Source organism: Aulostomus chinensis, chromosome 18 (genome assembly GCF_037954235.1).
Source record: "Aulostomus chinensis isolate RoL2024-O1b breed Wild chromosome 18, RoL_Achi_v1.0, whole genome shotgun sequence".
Lineage (NCBI taxonomy): Eukaryota > Metazoa > Chordata > Actinopteri > Syngnathiformes > Aulostomidae > Aulostomus > Aulostomus chinensis.
In genome coordinates, this window is record NC_141337.1 from 19,225,342 (window position 1) to 19,251,823 (window position 26,482).

The window sequence follows — 26,482 nt, forward strand, 5'->3', positions numbered from 1 at the left end:
GTGGCAACATGCAGACTGAAATCAGATTGAAAATCGGAATTAAACTAATAGTTCATAGTTAATTAATAATCAAATAGATGGAATTAAAAGAAGGCAGTTGCAGCATTGAAGCCATCAAACATTACTGGGCTAGAAGCTTTTGCATGTGAAGAAAGTTTAAAGATTCAACTTGAAAGGTGTAAGAAACTTGCCAGCACTGACTAAAGTTTGTTTTTTTTTTTTTTTTTAATTATAACAGCTAAAGGATGTTCCACAAAGTACTGAAGCTGGGGGTTGAATCATATTGCACATGCCTTCCATCCATCCATTTTCTATTGCTTATCTTGTTAAGGGTCGCGGGGGGGCTGGAGCCAGCAGCTCTCGGGCGTGAGGCGGGGTTCACCCTGGGCAGGTCGCCAGTCCATCACAGGGCCAACACATTTTTGAGGAAGCTGTTGGTTTATTTTTAAAGTCACTATGAAGGCTGTAATTTGTGTTGAACTGACGTTATACTGTCAGGTGTCTTTAGGGATTGACAAAATATAGACACCGCCCAGTATAACCCATCATCTAAGACTTCATGAGATATCGTGTATGGTTTGACTGTCATCATTTATTCTAATTATATATATTACATGATGCATGACTTTTTTTAATGCATTAGGAGTAAGAGACTAGTAAAGTAAAGCTGCAAACCAGATATTCTGGCACTTGGCACAGGATGGAAATATTTCTTTACACCCACACAGGACAAGGAGCTGATCAGCTTCTGTTCTTTCCCTCACATAGGTTACCTTCCACTAAATTTTTTAAAATGAAAATGTTTATATGGTTTTATTGAAAAAAATTTGATTGTCCATATAAGTTACCCTGAATTTTCATATTAAAATTGAATATACTATCAAAGCGCTATATTTTAACATTTTGGATTCAGGCTCTGAATGGCTCTGTGGATGAAAGGCGTGATGGTCATCTACAGTACATGACGACATTTGGCAGGCGGTGCCATCAATTGTTCCTCTCAAGTCATAAAGGTATGTCTGCAGCAGCATTGCAGAGCACACATTTATGAGTCTCCTTGAGTTCCTCTGAAACCCTCAAGTACGAGACTTAACTGCCAGCAGTGGAAGGCTTGGCACCTGACCTGACTCTATTTGAGGGACACTCCCAGCTGGTTATTATTACAAAAGATTTAGTGTCCCAGGCACATAAGTAAATATAAATAAATGTACGGTACATTATGATGTTTTTTCTTGTTTGAAAACTGTATATTAACATAAATGACAGCAGTATGTATCCAGCTGATAAAAATGCGCTTAGTTAATGTTGTAATGTACATTCCAACGAGTTAGTAACACATATGAGTATGATTTATATATGACACATATAGGAGGACAGAGAGGAAAGAGAGGAGGAGAGAGAAGCCCAGTGCACCATGGGAGATCCCAGCAGTCTGAGCCTATAGCAGCAGATCTAAGGACCAGCCTAAGCAGTCCAACTATAAGCCTGATCAGAAAGGAAGGTCTTAAGTCTGCTCTCAAAGGTAGAGAGGGTGTCTGCATCCCGGACCGAAACTGGGAGACGGTTCCACTGGTGGGGAGCCTGATAGCTGAAGGCTCTGGCTCCCATTCTACTGTTAGAAACTGTAGGGACCACAATTATCCCTGCATCCTTGGAGCGAAGGGTTCTAGCTGGATCATAGGGGACTATGAGCTCTGTCAAATATGAAGGTGCCTGATTGTTGAGGACTTTGATGTTAAAAGGAGAATTTTGAATTCTATTCTGAATTGGACAGGGAGCCATGCAGAGAAGCCAGTACAGGAGAGACCTGGTCTCTTCTACTAGTTCTCGTCAACTCACAGGCAGCAGCATTTTGGACCAGCTGGAGAGTCTTTAGGGACCTACTGGTGCAGCCTGATAGGAGGGAATTGCAGTAATCCAGCCTGAAAGTGACAAAGGCATGGACTAGTTTTTCTGCATCTTTTTGAGACAGGATGTGTCTGATCTTAGCAATGTTACATAAATGGAAGAAAGCAGTCCTAGAAATTTGCTTAATGTGGGAGTTAAAGGACAGATTCTGATCAAAGAGAACTCCGAGGTTCCTTACGGTAGTTCTGGGGGCCAAGGTGGTGCCGTCCAGGGTACCTGTCTCATTAGACAGGGTGTCTCTAAGGTGTTTTGGGCCCAGCACAGTAACTTCAGTTTTGTCACAGTTTAATAAAAGGAAATTATGAGACATCAATGTTTTTATTTCCTTGAGACAGGCCTACAGTTTAGTCAGCTGATTTGTTTCATGTGGATGCATTGATAAGTACAGCTGCATATCATCTGCATAGCAGTGAAAATTAATCAAGTGTTTCCAAATAATGTGACCTAGCAGGTATAGTGTGAAGAGGACTGGTCCAAGCACAGACCCTTGTGGAACACCAGAACTGAATTCCAGTCACCCAGCCGCCCTGGTTTCCTGGCCGCTTGGAAGCTGCCGGGGGAGCGCTAGTTGGGGCTAAGCCTAGGTGGTCCGCACCAGCTCACAGGGACTGGCTAGCTCTAGTGGCTAATTGTTTGGATCCATCGGTGTGGAGCTGCCGCAGGTCCAATTCAACCTTGCAAAGCCTCGCCTCCAAACAAACTACATTTAATGCACTTATCAGTACCACTAAAGGAGGCAGAGGAGTAACTGAACATGTGGGACACTGAGCAGGAGAGAGGAGAGCGAGAGGGTGAAGCCATCGCTAGCTTGAAATGGAGAGTTTACAGGATAGAAAGACTGTCGCTACAAGTCAGATGGTCTATTAAATTTTGGCCAAATAAAGCAATTAACTATGTAGTTTGGGCAGTATATTAGTCAATGAAATGAAGAATTAGCAGGGATGATCACACTTAAGCTAGCGCAACGAAGCAAAGCACTACGTTCAACAACGCACAGAAACAGGAAATGAGGTCACACACTTACCGCAACGCAGGTAGAGGAGGAGCATACCTAAAGGTGGGCCGTCAAGGTGTTTTAGATTAATGAGATGAAAAAAAACGACTGTCTGCCAGCAACTCCCTGTCGACTACGAGGAAAAAGTTGCAAACTTCCACAAATTCATTGAAACAAAATAACCGAGAATTCCATGGGACAGATGACATTATAAATATGGATGAAGTACCTTTGTATGTTTGACCTGCCTCTAACTAGAACTGTTAACAAGACAGGAGTATCGTCCATAATGGTGAAAATAACTGGCCACAAGAGAATGCATTTCACGTGTGTTTTGAGCTGTGCCGGATCCGAACAAAAGCTTCCACCAATAGTAATTTTTAAGCGAATGACTATGGCACAAGAAAAACTCCTGAAAGGCATCGTCGTTAAAGTTAACAAAAAAGGGTGGATGATAGAAAGCTTAATGATGAATGAATGGCTGATGGAGTATGGTAAGCACCCGGGAAGATTTATTTATTTTTTACCAGAAAAAGCATTGCTTGTTTTGGACAGTATGAGGGCACATATAACAGATTCTGTGAAAGCAGCCATCAAGAGAACGAACTCAATTCCAGCTGTGATTCCTGGAGGTACAACTAAGTTTTTGCAGCCACTCAACATCAGTGTGAATCGTGCATTTAAAGTGGCACTCCGAGGTGAGCGGGTGGCTTGGATGACCAGCGGCGAGAAATCATTCACAAAAACTGGCCACATACGAAGAGCATCCTTTTCTGAGGTCTGCCAGTGTATCCTGACAGTGTGGGGCAGTGTGAAAGAATCCACGATCACCAACATGTTTCATAAGGCTGGACTACTGCGTGAAGAGAACAGCACAACTCCAGCGGTAACTTTGGCTCTTTTTGTATAAATATCTCATTTCACAACGCATATATCTGCGGCTTATAGTCTGGTGCGGCTAATATATGTCAAAATATTTTTTTCCTTTTAAAATTTGGTGGGTGCGGTTTATATTCTGATGTGCCATCTATATAGTGCAGATTACAAGATTACAAGGAGTTACAAGATTACAAGGAGTTACAAGATAACAAACTCCATGTTATGGCAGCTGTCGATTCTCTGCTGTTTGGTCTTCCATTGGATACAAGTGACGTTGGTGGACAGATGGCTTCCCTCCTCCTCTCTGTTATGTTTGTCTGAAAATATAAACATCTATAAACGTCTCTGCAGACGTGGACACAACCTGGAGAAAGAAAGTCTGAAAATCAGCTCAACTATTCCAAGGTCAACCCAGTATCTATTCATCACCATATGCTTGGTAAATATTATTCTGTTTCATCTACCTCGTTGACAACAGTGCACAGTGATTCAAAGTCATTTTGGCCTTTAGCATAGAATCCAATGGTGCAGCTCGGATCCATGCAAGAAAATGCCATTTTCCTTGGATATTTACAGTGAAAGGACTGAAAGATGATTGGAGAAGAAGTTGTATTTATTAAAAATATTCATGGTGTGGATTTATATGTGCACAAGTAAGAACAGCTGTCACAGGAGGAAACGACACATAAAATACAAGAAGAGAGACAGTACTTCCTCATTCCTCCAAAGGAAAGTTGTCCATTGTCATGTCCACAATGAGCTGACAGAAGTGAGGATCCAAGTACAACAGATGGTCACCTTAAACCATGCATGGTCAAGAGCAGGGGAAAAGAAGTGAAAAGTCTGAAATCAAACCCAGTAATTATGAGGAAATCTCTCCACTCTACGAAACATATTGTACCTTGAAAACCCACAAAAAACAAAGAGTGCTCTTTGGTTTGCCCCCAATGACGCCAATACAGCATTGTAACTTCAGCTGTTTCTAGGGAAAGATAATGAAGACATAATTTTGTTCTTTTTATATATAAAATGTCAAATCTACTGTTAAAATGCCCTGGAAAACTAAACAAAAAAACATTAACAGAGAATTTAACTCAGTGTGACTGCACTGTTTGTGTGTGATAAACAGGATCAGGATACCTTCACACATGTTATGTAGGCAGGATTCAGGCAGATCTTGTCCTCCAAGTCGCACAGGTACCAGGAGGATGACAGACTTGGAGGACCAAATAGTTGCAGTGCAGCTCACTCGAACAGTGACACACAACATCTTCACATCCTCTTTGTAGACTATGTAGAAACAAGGAGACAGAGAAACATTTAGGAAAGAAAAACGTGTCTGTCATATGTTGTCTTGTACCAGCTTAAAAGAACATGTAAACTTTTTGGGAAATTCACTTATTTAGAATCCTCTGCCAGACAAGAAATGGATACCCTTCTCTCCTCTATGCCGCATTAGGGAACCAATCGCTAATTAGCTTAACACAATGAATGGTAATGATTGCACAGGTTAGCCCTTAAAAGTCATCCAATACACTTTTCTCCAAAACAGTCTTTGCTTCCATGAATAGAACTAGGGTTGTGCGTAACATTTGCTATGAAGCTATTTTAAAATGGTGAGATATTGTAATTTTAGAATCAGACACGTAACTAGAACAACTTCTTTGACTAGGCGCAATGATTTCATGCAGCACCCAAGAAGTCAACAAAACAAACAAAGAACAAAGATCCTGAATCTTTTCTATATGATGACTTTTGACTGAGGTATGCCAACACTTTGCACCTACCACCATTCATGTGCTAAGCTAACTAGCCACCAGCAGGTCTCTGTGGGTCTCAGTAGTCAATATGGTACAAAGTAGAGAATGGTATATTTAGCTTCTTGGCTGGTTCTGGGGAAGACAGTCAATTCAAGTCAAGTCAATTTTATTTGTATAGCGCCAAATCACAACAAAAGTTATCTCATGACACTTTCCAGGTAGAGCAGGTCTAGTACCACACTCCTTCAATGAATTTACACCCAACAACTTTAGGTCTGCAGCCTCCTCCAGCAGCACCAGGATCTGGGATGTGGGGAGCCCAAAGGCTCCGGAGAAGAAGATGAGTTAGTAATACATTTGAGTATGATTTATGTATGACAAGTATAGGAGGACAGAGAGGAGTAGAGAGAAGCCCAGTGCACCATGGGAGATCCCCTAGGAGCCTAAGCCAATAGCAGCATATCTAAGGACCAGCCTAGGCAGCCAAACTATAAGCCTGATCAAAAAGGACATGGACAAGGACAAGACAGAAACAACACATTTCTTAAAAGTTGGAGGGTTCCTTAGAGTTAAATGTTTCACCACATGACAATTTTATATTGTGGTTAAATATGATTATTAGATTGTAACAGAAGTAGCAATAAGGAAAAAACACTCACTGGTGCAATCTTGTGCAACACACACAACCAGATTGGGAAGGTCTGCTGATGCTTCCACAGCTTTCCTGTAGCAGAACGGCATAAAGACTTGTTTACATACTTGGGCATTTTGATAAAAGCTGGCTAGGATATCCGAGCTAGTATGACACTACTCACCGGAGGATTTGTGCCACAATGGAAGGGCTGTACCAGTCACCAGCCCTTTTCCCTGAGCTTCTTCCAAACTCCACAAGCTGATGTATCCCCAGTGAGGCAGTGGGGTGATCAGCAAACCACAGCACCACCCTTCTATGTGTGGAACCCATGCATCTATCCTGGAGGGAACCCAAGCTCAGTTTTTGACCTCTCTTATTGGGCCCTTCATTTAGATTTTGTCCACATTCTCCACTGGTTGCAGGTCGAATCCCTGATAGATCCATGTTGTTTTGGAAGGTGTTGGTTCATGGAACATGTTATGCCTAAAAATGATACAAAACATGAGTTATGTTAAGTACTGAATAAGATAAGACCACAAATCTAATTGACCTCTGAATTTAGACTGTTCTCTGAAAGTATCTGTCATTCACCCTAATGGTTGAACTTGTTAGGTGATATTGTATGTGTGCTGTCACCATGTGGCATCAAGTGTAGCCGCAGGCCTTGTGCTAACAGCATCTGCCCAGTGCGCAAAAAGACAACCCCAGCCGCTATCAGTGGTCAGAGAGCAGCCATCCAGTGGAGCAAAACCTCATCTGTATGTCAACAATAGCAGAGATTCAAAGGAGTGATGGAAGCGTTCTCTCTCCCCTGACAAGTCGCAGAGCCAGAATCCTGCTTTTAGAATTGAAAGAATTCGATATGACAAGCAGAAGCAAAAGAAGGAAGGCCTCACCTTGATCCTGTAGCTGATAGGAATTCCCAAGCATAATCATAGGAGAGATTTTGTTGAAACGGGATTGCCGCTTGAAGGACCAGCCTGATAAAATCAAGGAAAACATTGGATCTCAGAAAACATACTCTTTTCACACAATAATTTAAGATAAACTCATTAGAGGCCAGATAATACACACCATACTTGACACTGGGACCAACTTGTATTTAAGTCTGCCTCTGTCGCCAGCCTCTCGGCCTTCCTTGTTGTCTTCCAGGTATTGAGGGATGGCAGAGTCAGAGGAGAGGAAGAGCCAGTCTTCCATAGATTCACTCTCAGGTGACTGGCCATCACTGAGAGCCACAGAGGCACTGGGATTCATTACAGCTGGCCAAGATTAAGTGTCAAGAATAAATCTTTAGGGCCATAGCAGCTAACATTTTTTTTTTAAATTCCCATTATCCATGTGATAAATATAGAGCCAAGTTCTGTAACTTGTATTATTCTACCTTTGAACAGGCAGTCTCATGAAGTGATAATGTGAATGTAAACCACAGCAAAGTCAATAATTATATCCGTGATAGTAAGGGAACAGGAAAACCATGTGACTTCACCTTGTGACACAAAGAAATGTCAAATATGCCAATTAGGCTGTAGCATAAGAGAATCTAGTATCTATTCCTGCTCACATTTGGTCCACATCATCTGAGAATTATGGGATGCAGCAACACGCAAATGTGCGCAATGTGTACAGGTATATTTGCTGCATATTAAAAGACTAATATTGCTATAATATGGACAATGTTACAATTCCTTTCAATGTCATGTTTATTGATTAGAATTACAATGTCAATATCTAGTAAAAGAATTTTATTTCACATAGCACATCTATGTTGATTCTCATGTTATACAAAAAGCTGCCTTTACTGTTTGTTTTGACAGACTCGAATAATAAATTGAATAAACTGAATTTCATCTGTAAACCTATGTAGTGAATAAATGTGTGTACTGTGATAAGATAGGAAACAATGTTATCACTTAAATATCAACACGCAATTTTAAACGCTAAGATGCATAATGCTACGTGTACCGTCTGAATGTTTTTTTTCAGAAATATGACGTGTAAAACAAGACTAAACTTCCCGGTCTTAAAATATTTTGTGAGAAAAAAAATCGATGCTATCGGTAAAATCAGTCATTTATGCCCAGATGCTAACTTTGGAGACCCCGTCATCCTCTCGCGCCAAACTCACGGTATATTAGAAAGTGTTAACGCATAACATTATTCCGTTACCCTCATTAAGTCATTGTCATTTTGTGTCTTTAAACAAAGGCAAGGCCAAGAATGAACATCACTCAGGGAATCATCCGTTTCGGTGTGTCTGAAACGAAAGCCCAGTTCACACTACATGATTTTAGGCGTCCGCGATTTCCCTCTCCCAAATCGGGGTGAGGCACTAACGACCACCTTGACAAATGAATGAGGTGTGAACTGCTCAAATACGATGGACTGGGAGGTCGCATGCGACGTCGGCGACAAAAAGTGGACATCTAGCACTGCGAGATATCCAGGACTTGTCGCAGTGACGTAAACAGAGCTGCAGCCAATGAAAGCAGACATGGGAGGTACCGTGAACCCAGACAAAAAGAGCTCCGGCAGCGGGGGAGCCGCGCAAAGCGAACAACAAAAACGACGAGAGGCATGGAGCAGCCCAATTGAGCGTCGGGTGGTGTGAACAGCAGGATGTGTCGCCGACAAAAAAAGTCATGTAGTCTGAACAAGGCTTAAGGCAATAAATTTGTCCCAACTTCCTGTTTATACAATGAGCGTGTTACCACTGCTGTGATTGGTCAACGGACGACCAATGGTAGCGACTCCCACTTCTGGTTCCTTTCAACGACAAAAAATGAGGGACTCGTCCATTTACACTGAGTAACATCTGTCTGCCTTCACAAAAAAGTAAAAAAAAAAAAAAAGAGTTTGATTTAATTTTATTACATTTCTGCACTTTATGCTTTTTCATCATCTCTTTTTTCCACAATGGTGAATTTTAAATATGAAGTAATGTTATGAACAACAATTTACACAAAAGAAAGTTGAACTATGATGGACATTACAGCAATATTACAGGTCCAGACTGATTGAAAGCACAAAAACTGCACAACATGAGCCACACACATGCACATGCCCATTCTTGGACATTTGGGATCTTGCATTCCCCCCTACCGCCACCAAATGGAAGTGCTATCTTTGGCAAACAGAAGAGAAGTCAGGACTAAGGCTGGTATAACACACACATACTATGAGGGTCTGACAATACGACAGTTGTGAAGACGACCATACCAACTCCACAGGGAGGAGACAGATTTTGAATTTGCACCTCCTTCTGCTTACACTCCTACTTCAACATTATTATGTGAGACTTCTTGCAACAACACACAATGGACAGACTATGAAAAATTGTGACTGGTTCACCTTTATGACTTTTAGTTCTGTCGTAGCCTGCTATAAAATATAGATTCCAACACCATGAGATTAAGAGGGTCATTTTCTCATAAACTTTGAAATAGGTGTGTAATTATGTCATATGTATGGGTAAGAAAGATTAGGCCACGCAGAGTTTTGTTTGCATCATTTAAATAGAAGCAGTGAGCTTCAGAGGGTTACATATTTAGGGGTAATGGGAAAATACAGGTAGGAAATGAGTATAGAGTAACATTTGGGAACTGGAAAAAAGCACTAGCTTTTTATTTTTTCCAAAGGTGTTATTCAGTGAGCCTCATTCATGAAATTTTCTGAAGCACAAATTTGTTCTTACACATTGTAGGACTTATCTCTCAATATATTCTTTTACACAGGAAACAAATCCTGATGTCCATTTGTAGCTCCTCAAGAGTTAGGTCCTGTTCCACTTCTGCTTCCATTGCATGCTGTTTAAATATGGACACTTTATGTTTATTTTGTAGCAAAACCACAGTTATCAGAGATTACCTTGATGCCCTATGCATAGTGTGACATTCACATGTATATATTGCACTGTACATTTGGGAGATTTCTTAGTACAGTAATGAAATTGTTGGATTTCAAAATGTAAAAATGTCAATGGTAAAGCAGAAATTGACTGTAGTAGCAGCATGTACAAAAACACTGAAATAAAAGAAAAATCCATCCATCCATTTTCTTCCGCTTATCCTGTTAAGAGTCACAGCGGGGGGGCTGGAGCCTATCCCTGCAGCCTTTGGCCGAGAGACAGGGTACACCCTGTGTTGCCAGTCCATAACAGGGCCATCACATATAGACAGAACAATTCACACGCCTACAGTCAATTTAGAGTATCCCATTAGCTTTGACCCCTCTCGCATGTCTGTGGACTGTGGGAGGAAGCCGGAGTACGTGGAGAGAACCCATGCAGGCACAGGGAGAACGTGCAAACTCTACTCAGAAATACCTCGTGCTCGAGCCGGGGCTCGAAACTGGAACCTTTTTGCTGTGAGGCGACAGTGCTAACCACTGCACCACCGTGCTTCCCTGAAAGAAAAAATATTGTATATAAATTAAATGTAGCTGAACAAATGTAGCTATTTAACTAGTTCAGCGGAATCCTCGTTAAATAAACATACATAAAACAAATACAATAAAATCATTTTGAAAAGAAAAGTAAATTAAATATACAGTGCAACTGTGTATCAAATAGTTCCTGTTTAAACCACTACATTGTAATCATAATAGACAAAATAAACACTCATATGAAATTTAACTACATGTTTATGGAGAAATTATGCATAATTATTGTATGAACTGTTTATAAGTTAGACATCAGATTTTTCATTAAACTGAAACTAATCAGTAACCTCTTTTATGAGCTGATCCTTCTTTGGATCTATGCTTTCTGACATCATTCACAAGGTGGCGGTCTAAGTTTGTGCCTAGCGAGCGGAAACAATGAGGGTACACACGAAAAAAGAGGACACCAATTCTGAGGTACTTTCGGCAGATGTAATTCTGGGGTTGGGTAAAGGCTACTTCTGTATCACTGACAACAGTGCTCAGTTTTGCTGAAACTGGGCACTGTAGGTTTGCATATTATAAATTTGACTGTTAAAAAGGAAAAAAGGTCACATTTTCACGAATGAACACACTCACGTTTTCCTTCTCATGTGACATCATACTGAACATCTTCAAAGCCTAGCCTACTCTCTGTTAAGTGCTTGTTGGACAAGGAGCATTCTGAGTCCTGCTCAACATCTGAACATACAAACACAGAACCGAAAAAAAAATACATCATTGCAGGTTTCAAAAAGCTGACGGCAAAATGTGTTTGCTTAGCTTATTGAAACCCTTTACCCTTTTTACTTGTCTACAGCACAATGTATGTGTAGTCATCAGGGACAGCTAAAATAGCTTCACTAGCACATTGCATAGTGTCCCTTTGCAAGTTTGTTTAATCTCCCTTTATTCCGTATTGACATAGCTCTTAAATCAATCTGAGAAAAACCAGCCAGATCACCATTTAATTGTTTTCTTGGTCCAAGTATTAAGTAAAAAGAGTTAGTTAAATTGTATGAATCCATTGAGTAACTGACATAAAGCAATACATTACCCAAAAGTGTTTTTTTTTGTCTTTCAAATAGTAACGAATAGGAGTCTTGAGATGAAAAAAGACTTTTTCCCTCCAGCGTCACCTCTTTGTGGCTCTAGATTGCAGCTAGAGTCAGCTACACATATTTAGCTTGAAGCTAATGGGGACTCACAGCTAACAACAGGTATGGCAACAAAATAACAGGAAAACTGCCCAAAATTATGAGGTTAAAAACTCTCAAGTGCATTGTGTGGTATAATCCACATATTTTTTTTATCCAACCATACATATACACCATGAAATCTTGCTTTTTCATCAAACCACAAGGATTATAGTTTATTTGTTGTTGCTCAAATCACAGTGTTTGTGGATAACTGAGCAAACAGCTCGATAAAGAAGGTATGCACTATATCAGACAATGCACTCAAGACTTTGCACATGGACATTGTTGGGCAGTTCAGCTGTTGTTGGCCATCAGGCACAATTAGCCTGAAACTAATGCCTCACTTTTTCTGCTATCTGGAGACACAAGGCTTATTTTTTAAGTTCTTGAAGGGCAAAAGTATTGCTTCAAATGAAAAAAAAAAAAAAACAAAAAAAACCAAAGTGAAATGATGCAATTCAAGTAAGTAATGCCCGCTTATAACGGATTACTATCTGTTTATATGTATTTAACAGCAAATGTGGTTTCACAGTGTTCACTACCTTAAGGTCTGCTTTACAGTCTGATCCTTTTTGATCCTTTTAAATTTTCTTTGATTTTCCCTGTACAATGTTACACATGCATTACACTTTCATTTATATATATATATATATATATATATATATATATATATATATATGTATATATATATATATACATATATATACATACATACACACACAGCACATTGCAATAAACACTACACACAAAGGTCTACATTATGATACCATGGGGGCACACATTTTTGGCTGATGCATCTATACTTTTTTACTTGTCCTGTGTCATCTGATTGGTGTTTTTTTTTCCTCAGGGATTTATGTTTCCACTTTACTCCACAGTCATTAGGATATGTCAGTGTGATGCCACCTACAAGGCATTACATCAGAGAATCTGACTCTACCTGAAGCTCTGTCATCACAAGTATTGCTTTGAGCTCCTCGTATTTCCTTTATCCAGGAGGGTTGCAGCGCTTGCTGAGGGTGCTGTCTGAGCTCCCCGACGGCTAACCCCTATCAAAGACTCTGCTCTTCCTGCTGTGTTTCCTCGTTTCTCCTCATTTGACTTGGTGTCTTTCACCTTAGCCCCATCCTGTGATCCCCCTTTCATAGGACCAAGAACTGTTTTGGCAACACTTGTGAGCTGAGTAACAAAGCTGGTTTTGTCCCCCGGAGAAATGGGCCGCGGCTTGCTTGAGCAAGGTAAGGCTGCACTAGAAGAAGGGGACATTGGATTCTCTTCCAGGACCTCCAGATGCACTCTCTCCTCCTTGGCCCCACGGTAACTGCTTGATACCCTCTCCACTTTGGATCTGACAACAACTGGTGCTTGGGTGGCAGCGTGGGTTTGAACCGGGACTGGGGGTGCAGGTCCTTTGACCTTAATAGTTTCAGGAATTTTTTTGCCTCCTTTCTCTCCCGTGTCAGTACCTCTACGTAGCTTGGATTGGTCTGTAAATGATGATTTCTGAATGTTACCTTTCTCTGCACCTGTCATGCCTTTGGCTTTGTCCTCAGGCTTGTCTAAAGCTTTGGATTCATTTTCTGTTGCTGAATTCTGCTGCTTACTGTCTTGCTGCTGCAGACTCTTTTTTGTGCCTGGAGAGGAGATTTTTTGGCAAGGTTTACTTTTAGAGACCTCAGAACTAAGACGGCTCATACTCTGAGGTGTGGGTTTGGTCTCAGTAGTAGATGGGGCTGCACTTCCAGTACTCTGTTGAACCTCAGAGGGGGATAATATTTTACATGTGTTAACATTATCCCTCTCAAACTCAGATTTACGTGTATTGCTCTCAGTTTGGTGCCCAGTGAAGTCAGAAATTGTCTGAGTATCCTTCTCTTTGACTGTGAGCATCGTGTCACGGCTAAGTGGTGACTCCTGCCTTCCCAGTCTCCTAGAAGGCTTCAGTCCACTAATATCCCCTGCCATAGGAGGAGAAGGGGAGGAAGAGGATGAAGGAGATGGTGGAGCAGGTCCGTTCTCTCCCTCTATTTCTAGCAGGCTTTGTAGGCTATGCTCACAATGGAAGGACTCTCTCCTGTAGTCCCCGTGTGTCACCTCCAGGCTATGCTTGCGTAATGACACCCCACCTGTTAAAGGTGATGGCAAAGATGAGGATGAGGAGGAGGAAGGCAAAATCGGTGCTCCTAGCTTCTCCGCTGACTGTACTCGCTGCAAAAGGGGGGATCTGGGTGGCTCAGCACTCTTGGGTCGAGGGCGGGCAACAGGAGGTGAAGAGTGCAGCTTTACAGGAAACGCCTGTGTGGTGTTGGAGCTGCCAACTATGTGGCCACTAAGAGGTGGAGGAGAGGAGGTGGTGGGGGAGGGGGTGTGAGCCAAAGGGGACAAAGGGATGTTGCCGGCAGATTTGCAGCGTGCAGAGCGGTACTGACGGTGAAGTTTGGGTGACAAGCCATGCAGCGAGCTGGGTCTCATGTGATGTGAGGCTGCTGGGGAGTTTGGTGTACTGGATGCTGGAGAGCTGCTCTGGGAGGAGGTGCCTGAGGAGGGGAAACACATCATAAAAAATGGAGTTTGGTCTGGGAATTTAGTTTTTCATACTGAAGGGCAATTTTATGTTCAGGATCACATAAAGATATGAGGAAGACTGAAACTTATCTGAGCTTAATGAAGCGAAAACTTTATAGCAAACATCCTGTATTTATATTGAGTTTGTATATGTAGCAACAAATCTGTTTTATTCTTACTCTTATTCAGTGATGCTGCATGCACTCAGAGCCTGCCATACTAACCCAGGTAAGGGGATTCAAGAGTTGAGCGGTAACTCTGAGTTGGTGAGCGGGCAATGAGGCTGTGTGTGGGGGACCCTGGAAGACTGTCTCCAGATGACAGAGAGCGATTTAAAGAGGAGAGACTGCGGCTGGTGTGGAGCAAATTGGACTGCTTGGTGATTTTCCTAAACAGGCAGTTACGCTTTTTCCTGTAAAACAAATTATTAAATGGTGAAGAAATGCTTATAACATATAAAAACGAGTATTTACAGGAGTATGAAACAGCAACATACTCTTGTCCCTCTTTTGCTCCTGTCCTCTTGCTGCGCCGTGCCATCTTGGATTTATAGCTGGACTTGCGGGCAGGACCCACCTTAATAGAGGTGTTCTCAAAAGGCGTTGTTATAACAGTCACCTTGTTTCCACTCTGAAGATTAGATATATAAAATGACTTATTTATTTCGAAAACCTTTTAGGTTTAAAAACCTTTTACACTACAATTGAATCAGACAGATAGCTTAATCCCACCTTCAGGATAAGCTCCACCACCTCTGTATGGACCAGACCATGAACTGACTCCCCATTTACATGGGTAATGAGATCACCAGCTCTGAGACCAGCCTCCTGGGCAGGACCTTTGTCCTCCACATGCTGAGAACAGGACATATGACTCATTGAAAATTATGCAACAGATTTTGCCACAATGGATTTAGCTGCCTAAACAGAAAAATTGTTAATCTGCAAAAACAAAAAGCTAAAACAAAACATAAATAATCTGGCAGGGAAAGCAACAATTGCAACAATTGAATGCAGAAATCACACATTTTCCCTGGAATGTTTGGTGACATTCTGGAGTATCACCAGTTCTTCTGATTATGCTGAATTTGGGCATTAAAGAACTTGTGGCAAGTTGTCTTTGCCTTTTCCACAAAGGAGGTAATACACTTGCAAAATGGGAATAAATATGGTTACAGTTAACTCTCATTATAGAACAGAACTTCCACACCCAAGAAGCACATACAGACTGATTATTCTAAATTAAGTGTTACTTGACCCATGTTAGTTAATATTATTTTAAACAGTCCTTGATTAACAAACCAATACCCAAACTGAATTCTGACAGACACTACTTAATAAAATTCCATAAGATGTTTGATATGAGCCTTGATCTGGTCTGAATGAAAAAAAGGATATGAATGTTTATCTCTGTAAGAGGGATGGAAACCCAACTTTCAAATCCAAATAACATAACATATGGGGGAGGAGGCTACAGAGGCCTGAAGAGGCTCAAGCTACCACCTATAGCTCCACCTGCTCACGTCCCTGTCTGTTCATCAGTCTCCTCCCTTTCTCTCCTCCTTGATCTCTGTCCCTCTTTCCTTCTGTATATCTGTCTTCCTCCATTATCTGTCTTTGTCTCTGCCCCACTCTCCTGCTCTCTTCCCCCCAACCGGTCAAAGCAGAAGACCATCCACATTGAGCCTGGCTCTGCTCCACGTTCCTGTCTGTTAAAAGGAAGGTTTTCGTCGCCGCTGTTGCAGGATGTGCTGCTGATGGAGAATTGTTGGGTGTAAATTCATTGAAGGAGTGTGGTACCAGACCTGCTCTACTTGTAAAGTGTCATGAGATAACTTTTGTTGGGATTTGGTGCTGTACAAATAAAATTGACTTGACTTGACCAACTGGCAGGGCTTCTAAGTCCCTCAAGATTTCAGATTGGCTCTGCAATTCAGGTTATTTTAAATTCTCATTGTTTCCAGCTATTTTTCACAACAAAATGTCAGAGAAAGTCCTCAGTCTCTATATGAGAGGAGCATTATTATTGTTTTTTTTTTTTTTTACAGGGATTTTACTCTGTAGGTTTCTTTTTTCACTTAATTTGATGTTTGATAAGGACTTTGAGCTACACACTGTATAAAGGATTGGTGCTGCACAAATATTAGTCGAAGTAGTGGGAAGCCTATTGATTTCAACAGTATGCTAAGCATCAGGAAATGCTAAAGGGAAGCAATGTTCTCTTACCCAGACCATGTGATGTACTCTGTAAATATCGCTGTCTCCTATGTAGACTCTGATTGCTCGTAGAGTGAAACCATACTTCTTCCCTGAGCGGTGGATGGTGATTGGAGAATGCAAGACATTAACCATTGGAGAGCACTCTCGACTAGGAGAAGAGTCTCGGGAGGAGGGGTTGGAGAGTGAGAGAGGAGACATGGGGCTTGCTAGAGGAGATGCACCATGTTGCTCTACTGAGGAGAAAGGAACAGAGGAAATGATACATTACTGGCTTTTTAGAAAATACATGTTTTCAGTTAATTTGCTAATTAAATGAAAAGTGAACCTTTACCTGCAGGAATGATGACAGATAAAGCAGTAGCAGAAGCAGATTTGATAACCTTGGTTCCTGGTCGTGGGCTATGTTTTTCTCCCTCAGCTGAGAGCTGCTGGTGGCGAACCCTCCGCAGCACCAGGTCAGTAGTGGCTCCTCGGGACGCATGTGAGTCTGGCAGCCCCATTCCAATAGCTGATATACAAAACATAGGGAGATAGAAGTCATTCAAAGTCACAGTATATACATTCTCTTGTTCGTTTTACATGTTTTTACCTCCAGCCACAAGCCCACTGCTATCTTTCAGGAATGTTCTCAGATCACTTTGAGATGAGATGGTACCCACGGCTCCTTCCAGGGAAGTACCCCTAGCCTTCACTGGAGGCTGTTTGCTGGGGAAAAGCAGCTCAGAATCAACCTCCAGTGGGGAGGCCAAGCGATGTGTGTCCATGAGGGCAGAGAAGCGTCTACGAGCCCCAGCTGGTGGGCTGCAGTCACTCTCTGTGAAGGAGGACTCAGAGCAGGAAAAACGCTTCCTAAAAGAGCCAAAATAAAGACAAGAACTATACAACTGTCAATATCATGTGGGGCTAATTAAATAAACTGTTTATCCTGAGTTGCAAAACAAGCAATCGTTTCTTCTTACTGCTTCATGCCATCTTCATATCATTAAGATAATCTTCAGACTGATACTGGCAATAGCTTCCCTCAAACTTCGGACTCATTTAGTTTATTGTTATCTAATCACCATGAAAATATTTCAGAAAAGCCAGCAGTAACATATTTCACATAAACAGGCAAAATCTATGAGTAGTTTTTTTTCTCGCTATGTTCTGGAGATATGACTCACATTTCGGGTGATCCAGTTCTCCAGCTCTTGTCCCTGAGAGATATACTACCCAGGCTTTCTCTCTTGGCAACCTGATCTTCTCTTGGGACTTTGTGCTCCCGTAGAGTGACAGTGGGGAATTTATGCTCCAGCTGGGAAAGATGCTCCATGCTACTATACACCTACAGGCCCACAAAATAGTTTTGGCAATGAACATGATGAACATGAGGCTGCAAAGTTTATTTGTCTATGAACCATAATTTCCTTTGATTAAACACAGATAAAACTGAAGTCATTGTCCTGGGCCCAAAACACCTTAGAGACACCCTTTCTAATGAGGTAGGTACCCTGGAAGGCATTGCCTTGGCCCCCAGCACGACCGTAAGGAACCGAGGAGTTCTCTTCGATCAGGATTGTGTCCTTTAACTCCCACATTAAGCAAATTTTTAGGACTGCTTTCTTTCATTTACGTAACATTGCTAAGATCAGACACATCCTGTCTCAAAAAGATGCAGAAGAATTAATCCATGCCTTTGTCACTTCCAGGCTGGATTACTGCAATTCTCTCCTATCAGGCAGCACCAGTAGGTCCCTAAAGACTCTCCAGCTGGTCCAAAATGCTGCTGCCCGTGCGTTGACGAGAACTAGTAGAAGAGACCATGTCTCTGCTGTACTGGCTTCTCTGCATTGGCTCATTGGTTTAGACTGCCAGGGGATCTCCCGTGGGGCACTGGACTTCTCTCTCCTCCTCTCTTTCCTCTCTGTCCTCCTATATGTGTTATAGATAAATCATACTCATATGTGTCACTAACTCATCTTCTTTTCTGGAGCCTTTGAGCTCCCCACATCCCAGATCCCAGGTGCTGCTGGAGGAGGCTACAGACATGAAGAGGCTCAAGCTGCCACCTGTAGCACCACCTGCTCACATTCCCGTCTGTCCATCAGTCTCTTCCCTTTATTGCACTCCTTATCTCTGTCCCACTCTTTTCTTCCGTATATCTGTCTTCCTCCATTATCTGTCTTTGTCTCTGCCCCACTCTCCTGCTCTCTTTTCCCCCAACCAATCAAAGCAGAGCCTGGCTCTGCTCGACGTTCCTGCCTGTTAAAAGGAAGGTTTTCGTCGCCACTGTTGCAGGATGTGCTGCTGATGGAGAATTGTTGGGTGTAAATTCATTGAAGGAGTGTGGAACTAGACCTGCTCTACTCGTAAAGTGTCATGATAAGAACTTTTGTCGTGATTTGGCGCTATATACTGTAAATACAACTGACTTGACTTGACTTGACTAGGAAATCGAAATAAAATGAAATTAAAAGTATTTTGAAATTTGATTAAGCATTTTAGTTGTTTCTTGAAGCAAAAAAAGACCCAAGTTGGTTTTTCTTTTTTTTTTTTTAATCTGTCCTGTTCAGCAGCTGGGGCAAGCAGTATCGATGTTCCTGGTGCCTTGTTGTACTGAAGGAGTTTTACTCTGCAAAGGAGGAATCTGATAAACTCCTCCTATTGCCATTTGTGCTTAATTTTATTTGGAATGGTGTTGGTTCATTGATGAAGCTACTGGACTGAGGCTCAGGAGTGGACAGGAAGAGAGAACAGGGACAGGATAGGGAAGACGGGGGGACACACACAAAATCAACAACAATAGCAGAAAAACAAACAAACAAACAAAGAACCAGTAACAACAATAATAACAGAGAGAGAAAAAAGAAAAAAACATTGGTTGCAGAATTTCCAGTGCAAGTTTACCATTTGGTTTAATATAATTTTCCACATAAATGTCTGAGTGTGTGATTATGGATCAGTTGTGCACCACATGTGTAAATGTGTGTATGCGCGTGTGTATGTGTGTGTGTGTGTGTGTGTGCTATGGTTTGTCTTGGATGCTGTGGGTAGCTGACTGTAGCTGATGTGGGGGACCAGGACATCGTGTCCCCAGGCCAGGATAGCAAGCAGGTCAGGACCAAGCCACCAGGGCACCCAGAAACCCCCAGAACACAGGGAGCCCCAGGCCACCCCCTCCCCCATTGGGGGGTCCAGCCCCTCAAGGCCTAGTGTCACATGAGATGTGATGTGATGGGACAGAGAGGAGATGAGAGGGGCTGAGGAATGGGCCAGACCCACAGGGCAGAGGGTCCACCACCCCGCAGTGCGAGGGCAGGGAGGGTCCACCACCCCGCAGTGCGAGGGCAGGGAGGGCCCAGGCCCAGCGTGCATGGCGGGACCCCCAGCCGCCAGACCATGGTCAGGGCACCCAGTCCGATCAGCATCAAGGAGGCCAGCCCCCATCCCTCTAATGTCCCCCCGCATCCTCCCTTTGTCCAGGAGTGGCGGCAGCCCAGGACACCGCGCCAGGGCTCAGCCCACCCGAGGACAGGGCCGAGGTAAGCAAACCCCTCCCGAATGTGGGCGAGGCCCCCGGGGGAGTGGCAGGGTCCCAGGCTACCAAGTCCCAGGTACCAAACCATCCACCTTCCCCTCCACCCCCCTACATACCTCCCTCCCTCCGGACACCTCCCTCCCTCCCGACCCCCCTCCCTCCCGACCCCCCTCCCCCTCCCTCTCCAACCCCCACCTAACCTTCCCTCCCCACCCTCCTCCCAGCCAGCGCCCCGGCACGCCCCGCCAGTACCCGTGGACCAGGCCAGCGCCGTACCCCCCACCGCGGGACCCCGCCGGGAGACCGGCGCGGATCTCAGGCACCAGGGCCCCGGACCCCCCCATACTGGGTGGAAGCCCCGACCCACAATCCCACAGGGTGCCACCATGATAGGGGAAGCCGCCCCCATGCCCCCCACACCATCCCGCACAGGCGAGACCCAAAGCAGCCCCCGGAGGCGGCAACCCTGGGCCAACCAGCTCAGCGAGCCACTAGACACCCAAGGGAGCCGGCGTCCATAACCACCTGCCCCGGGGCCAGGGCCACAAAGCCCAGCTCCCCCCATCAAAACTACGTGATGGATTTAATTACCGGGGACCAGATTTGTTTAAACTCTGATGATCGAATTTCCTCCCGAGCAGACATTCTCTCCATGGAAATGTGGTCTAATAAAAGGTTTCAATATTGAGTAATGTTTAGGTTATTCTTGGATTTCCAATTAATCAGGATGGCCTTTTTAGCGATGCTTAGAGCAGTCAGGAGCATGCAGGATTTGTTTACTTCCATATTAACATTCGTGAGGTCACCTTGCAGACAAAGTGAGGGGGAGGTGGGGATGGGGTACCCTAACCACCGTGATAGGTCTTTACAAACCCCCTGCCAAAAATTGTTAACAGGTGTACAAAGCCAAATAGCATGCAGATAGCAGTCTGGTGAGCCAGTTGCACAATTTGGACAAATGTTTGTTTGTGTGAGGCCCATCTGGAACATCCTTTGTCCTGTATAGTGTGTTCTGTGGAGAATCTTGTTGTTTATTAATTGTAGGTTACCACTTCAAATCATTCTAAATGTGTTGGAGCAGATTTGTATCCAAAAGTTAGGGTCTGGGTTGATTGACAGATCTTTCTCCCATTTGGAGGAAGGAATAGAGATTATAAATTCTGTTGTAGAAACTATTGAGTTAATTTTAGACAGTAGCTTAGGGGGTGAAAGCTGTAAAAAATCTGTTATTCTGGGTGGAAGCTCCAAGTCCAACTGAGTAAAGTCAAACTGTGCCTGCATTATAGATTTCAGCTGAAGATATTCCAGAAATTTATTTTTGTTAATACCATAATTTGCTGTAATTTGGTTAAATTCTATGAATTCGTTGTCTTGGAAGATATGCTCTAGATTTTTAATCCCTTTATCGACCCATGCAGCAAAATGTATTGATTTTTTTATTTTGCAGAATTTCAGGATTGTTCCAGATAGGTGTGAGCCTGGTAGTTCCAAGCCACCATAGTCTTTACTCTTTTGTAAAGTCTTTAAGCTTATACGTGGTGGTTTAGCTTTCCAGAGAAATTTGGAGATGTTAGTGTCGAGTGTTTTGAACCAAGTCCGGGGAGGTTGGGTCGGAACCATTGAGAAAACATCGTTGATTTTTGGCAAGATCACCATTTTCACCGTTGCTATTCTTCCCATAAGTGAGATGGGTTGTGTTCACCACCGGGTGAGGTCGTCCTCTATTTCTTTAATTAGGGCAGTATGATTTAGCCGTGTCAGAAAGTCAGAAAGTTTGGCGGAGATGTTGATGCCCAGGTATTTAATGATTCTTGGCCGTAGTGGTGCGGCAAGCGTACTCTGGAAACCTGAGGTGATGGGAAGAACAGTTGACTTGCTCCAATTAATAGAGTAGTCAGAAATGGTTGAGAATTTATCAATGAGTGCTATCATTTCAGGGAGAGATGACTGTGCATTCCGTAGGAAAAGTAATACATCATCAGCATCAAGGCTTATCTTATGGTTCACATTTGTTGTATCAATTCCCTTGATGTTTTTGTTCTGCCGGACTGCAGCTGCAAGTGGCTCTATAAATATAGCAAAAAGGGAAGGGGAAAGTGGACAAGCCTGCCTGGTTCCTCTTTGGAGAGAGAAGCTTGGAGAAGTTTGATCATTTGTTCTGGCACAAGCACTGGGAGTGCGGTAAAATGTTTTGATCCAGTTCACAAAGTTATCTCCAAACCCAAACTTTTGTAATGTGGTGAGAAGAAAATTCCAATTTACCCTGTCGAATGCTTTTTCTGCATCTAAGGAGACAATTATGGCATCCTTGCTCTGACTGTTACAGTAGTCTATCAGGTTGATAAGTCTACGTGTGTGGTTGGTAGAATGTCGTCCTTTAATAAACCCGGTCTGGTCAGGATGTATTATGTGAGGTGTTACTTTTTCAAGCCTTCTAGCTAGTGCCTTGCAGATAACTTTAATATCTGCATTTATAAGTGATATTGGACGATAGCTTGATGGAAGTGCTGGGTCTTTGTCCGGTTTAAGGAGAAGGCTAATAATCGCACGGTTCGTGTCGGGTGGAAGGGTCAAGGTTTCCTGTATTTCAGTGAACATTTTGTAGAATATTGGTGCAAGCTCAGGCCAAAACTCTTTGTAGAATTCTGCAGGTAAGCCATCCGGTCCCGGGGCTTTCTTGTTTGGCATAAGTTTAAGGGCTTCTTGAAGTTCCTCGACTGAAATAGGTGAAATACAAAGACCCAAGTTTAATTACCTTGCTGAAGCGTGGGGAGCAAGATGAGAATCGATGTATCTCCACAGGCTCATCGTCATTGGTATCATCTTCATCGAATGAATGGACATGATGATACCGCTCAGACCGGGCTAAAGAGAAAGTGAATAAAAAATCATAGTTTAACAAGGGCAGACATTCAGAAAGTGTGGCATTAACACACATAATTACCTTCTGACTCCTGTCCATGTTCCATGAAACAGCTTTACACATTGTTATCACATGCCTTTCTGCATTTGCAGTGGTAATCATTGTAACAAGGGGGATTGCCTAAAACTCAGAAGAGTTTGTATCCAGAACCCTTCCAGTGGTTTCTAAATTTCCTAACTTACTATCAAAATAACTAGTGTCCTCCTCAGACTCAAGGTGAGGGATGAACTCTGCCTTCTGTCTCAGCAAGCTGTTCCAGTCAACCTCTATGAAGAATGAGTGCTGCTTCACCTCAAAAGCACCACCTGGAGGGTAGAGAATGATATAAAGAGAAGTGAAACAAAGACAAGGTAATATTTTGATTAGCTGTTTTTTTTTTCAGACGCTAGGACAGAGGCCTTTGTAAAAATCTTAAAATAAAGCAGGAAGGGCAGGCGATGAAACTGTGGCATACAAATACGTTAGGGTCCACAGTTTGATTGACAACCATGGTCCCCAACATGTGGCAGATTGACCTGTTATCGTCCAGCCAAGGGCTATGCTCACAAAGCCCACAGCTCCACACTGATGGATCCAAACAATTAGCCGCTACAGCTAGCCAGCCCTTCTCCACTTGTGTGGACCACCCTTGTTTAGCTCCAGCTAGTTTTCCCCATCAGCTCCCCACTTTGGAAGAAGATATTGTCCCAAAATGGCACAGCACTTCAGCTGTAATGGACAAGGACAGGAAGGACAAGCTAGGCATTTTTAAGTGTTGCCATTTGGTCAAACATTTATCTACCTTGCAAACAGTTAAAAATATACTCTCCAAGTTTGACCATGAGAAGCTTTGATCTTTACTGGTGGTGACATTTACTCCACCTGACAGCAGAAAGATTTTGCCAAGCTAAGTCATTTTGTATTATGGTTGTCACATGTTATTGGAAATAACTAAAGAATAAAGGGGAGATGTCATATATGGCATTTGTCTGAATGTGCTTGCACATATACACATCAAATTGAGAAGAGTTGAATTCTTGGTGTTAAGCTGGCAATACACGAGTTGAGTTGCGAGCTGTGAACAACCCTCTTTGCCAAACCATTACATTGAGGATATTCTGGACTGCTTGTTACATGAGTGAAGTCCCACTGTGCAGCAAAGTCCTTGAAGCACTGACTTGTGAACTGTCTGCCATTGTCTGATATGAGTGTGTATGGTGCTCTGTGAACTGAGAAGTGTCTCTTGAGTTTGGTGATGATAGTTGCTTATGTGGCACTGTGGAGCTGATCGATCTCATACCAGCCTGAATAGGAGTCCACCAAGACTAGGTACAACTGATTGCGCCACTCAAAGATGTCTGTTGCAATGGTAGACCATGGAAGGTCTGGTATTGGGTGCAGCTGAAATGGCTCCTTCTGCTTGTGTGGCTTTGTGCTGTTGCACACTGAACAACTCTGTATTTCTTTGTCAATGTCGTCTGTCATTGTAAACCAGAGCATAATCCCTCTAGCTCTTCTTTTCGTTGTCTCTGCACCAGGATGTCCTCTGTGTACAGTGCTGGCGTAAACCTTTGCTAAAGACTTCAGAATGATAGCTTTGTGACCTTTCACGATAATGCCATTTTCAATCGACAACTCATCTCTGAAAGGAATATATGGATGAACAAAATGAGGAAGTTTGGATGGTCTGCTAAACCAGGCTTGTCTGATGGTGGAACTGAGAATTTGCAGAGTCGTGCCATCTGCTGTGTGTTCTTTCAACTCCAACAGCCGCGACGAAGAGATGCAGTTGATTGTCATGACATCAAAACTGTCCTTCTCATTGGCTTCTTGAGCAGTTGAGGTCCTGGGAGCTCGAGACAACGTATCAGCAGCATCCATACGTTTGCTCCTTTTGTATACCAGTGTTAAAAGCTGTTGGTTAAATATACTTTTGCAGTCTGACCATCATTCACATACCCATATATGTATGGGCTTCTTCAATATGCTGACCAAAGGTTGATGGTCTGTTTCTATGGTCACAGGCCTCCCATAGATATAGTCATTGAATTTTGAGCATGCAAAAATCACAGCTAGCATCTCTTTCTCAATTTGTGCGTATCTAGTTTCAGTGTCAGTCAAGGTGCGTGAAGCATATGCATACACTATAGGCTTGCCTCCCTGCAGATGTGCAGCACCAAGACCATACTGTGAAGCATCGCATGTGAGTGATATCGGTTCATTCACATCGTAATATGACAGAATAGGTGGGCTGGACACACGTTTCTTCAGCTGCTCAAAAGCATTATGTTGCTGCTCATCCCAGGTCCACTTCGCGTCTTTGAGAATGAGTTGTCACAGTGGAGCTGTAAGCTCGCTGAGGTTGGGAATAAACTTTCCAAGATGGTTGACCATCCCAAGAAACCTTTGAAGAGCTGGAATATCCGTCAGTGTTGGCATTTCACTGATCGCACTCATCTTTTCAGGGATCGGCCTTGAGCCCCTCACTGGAAAAGTAAGCTAACCTAGTTTAGCCACGATCGAGCACTTTCCTCAAGTTACCATCATGTTCTTCTACAGTCTTATCACCAGTAAGGATATCATCAACAATGATTGCACAGGGATATCCAGCTAAATCTGCTCCATGGAGCACTGGAAGACCTCACTGGCAGAGTTGAGCCCCAAAGGCATGCACAGAAAACTGTAACAACCAAAACTGTTGCGAAAGGTGACTAAGGCTGATGATTTGTGGGTCAAGAGGAATCTTCCAAAATGAATTATTTGCATCCAAAACTGAAAACACAGATTTATTCGGCATTTGTGCAGCCACTTCCTACACAGTACGCATTGGATGATGTGGTCTTTTCAGGGCCACATTAAGGTCTCTCGGATTTATGCATAGGCTGATTTCTTGTCTGTCTTTTTTGTTCTTCGCAGCCATTGATGAAACCCAATCAGTGGGCTCAGACACTGGGGTGATGACACCCAAGTCCTGCATTCTGTCCAATTCAGCTTTGACTCTGTCTTTCATAGCCACGGGAATGTGATGCGCAGGGCGAACAACAGGTCTCACCTCTGGATCAAGTGTCATAGTGTAAGTGACAGGTAGCTTCCCAAGCTCATCCGAGAAGAGGTCGCTGTATTCCGTATGAATTTGCTGCGACAGGTCATTATTTGCAGGACTCAGCTGATGAACGTCTCTGCTGAATGAGATGAGTCCAATCTTTCTGCATGCACGTAGACCAAGCAGTGGCAAAACATCCTCTAGGACAACGAAGAATGGTACTGTGTGTGCTCGTCCCTCCATGTGGCACTGTAGCTGAACAAGACCAACAGCTTTAATTTTGCTGCCCCATACGCAACAAGGTTTGTTGGTTTCACATCCACCACAAATTGTTCATGTCTCTTGATCAGATCAAACATGCAACTTGGCAGAACATTACACTTGGCACCAGTATCAACTTTCAGCTTGACTGGACAACCATTTACATGTGCAGTAACAAAAGC

At 43.0% G+C, this 26,482-nt stretch overlaps 1 protein-coding gene and 1 pseudogene across 5 annotated transcripts in view; both read right to left on the reverse strand.

The window, feature by feature from the left end:
• Positions 1 to 3,554: 3,554 nt before the first annotated feature.
• LOC147245578 (cysteine protease atg4da-like) lies at positions 3,555 to 7,471 on the reverse strand (annotated as a pseudogene). The gene is made up of 10 exons (XR_015110001.1): positions 7,250 to 7,471; positions 7,072 to 7,155; positions 6,812 to 6,986; positions 6,357 to 6,658; positions 6,201 to 6,265; positions 4,922 to 5,071; positions 4,683 to 4,763; positions 4,488 to 4,579; positions 4,246 to 4,365; positions 3,555 to 4,145 (listed from the first exon to the last, which is right to left on the reverse strand). The product of XR_015110001.1 is annotated as a cysteine protease atg4da-like (transcript).
• A 499-nt stretch (positions 7,472 to 7,970) lies between these two features.
• LOC147245579 (microtubule-associated serine/threonine-protein kinase 1-like) overlaps positions 7,971 to 26,482 on the reverse strand; it is a 102,228-nt gene continuing 83,716 nt past the window's right edge. For 2 of the 4 annotated variants that reach the window (XM_086185871.1, XM_086185869.1), the window contains exons 18-27: positions 23,200 to 23,322; positions 22,850 to 22,959; positions 17,741 to 17,901; positions 17,167 to 17,426; positions 16,909 to 17,085; positions 16,584 to 16,810; positions 15,090 to 15,212; positions 14,855 to 14,988; positions 14,583 to 14,770; positions 7,971 to 14,330 (exon numbers count right to left, since the gene is read on the reverse strand). In XM_086185871.1, the coding sequence (XP_086041997.1) occupies positions 12,748 to 14,330; positions 14,583 to 14,770; positions 14,855 to 14,988; positions 15,090 to 15,212; positions 16,584 to 16,810; positions 16,909 to 17,085; positions 17,167 to 17,426; positions 17,741 to 17,901; positions 22,850 to 22,959; positions 23,200 to 23,322 (3,086 nt within the window). In that variant the 3' untranslated portion in view covers positions 7,971 to 12,747. The remainder of the gene's footprint in view (positions 14,331 to 14,582; positions 14,771 to 14,854; positions 14,989 to 15,089; positions 15,213 to 16,583; positions 16,811 to 16,908; positions 17,086 to 17,166; positions 17,427 to 17,740; positions 17,902 to 22,849; positions 22,960 to 23,199; positions 23,323 to 26,482) is intronic. The other 2 variants (XM_086185870.1, XM_086185872.1) reach the window with 2 other exon arrangements.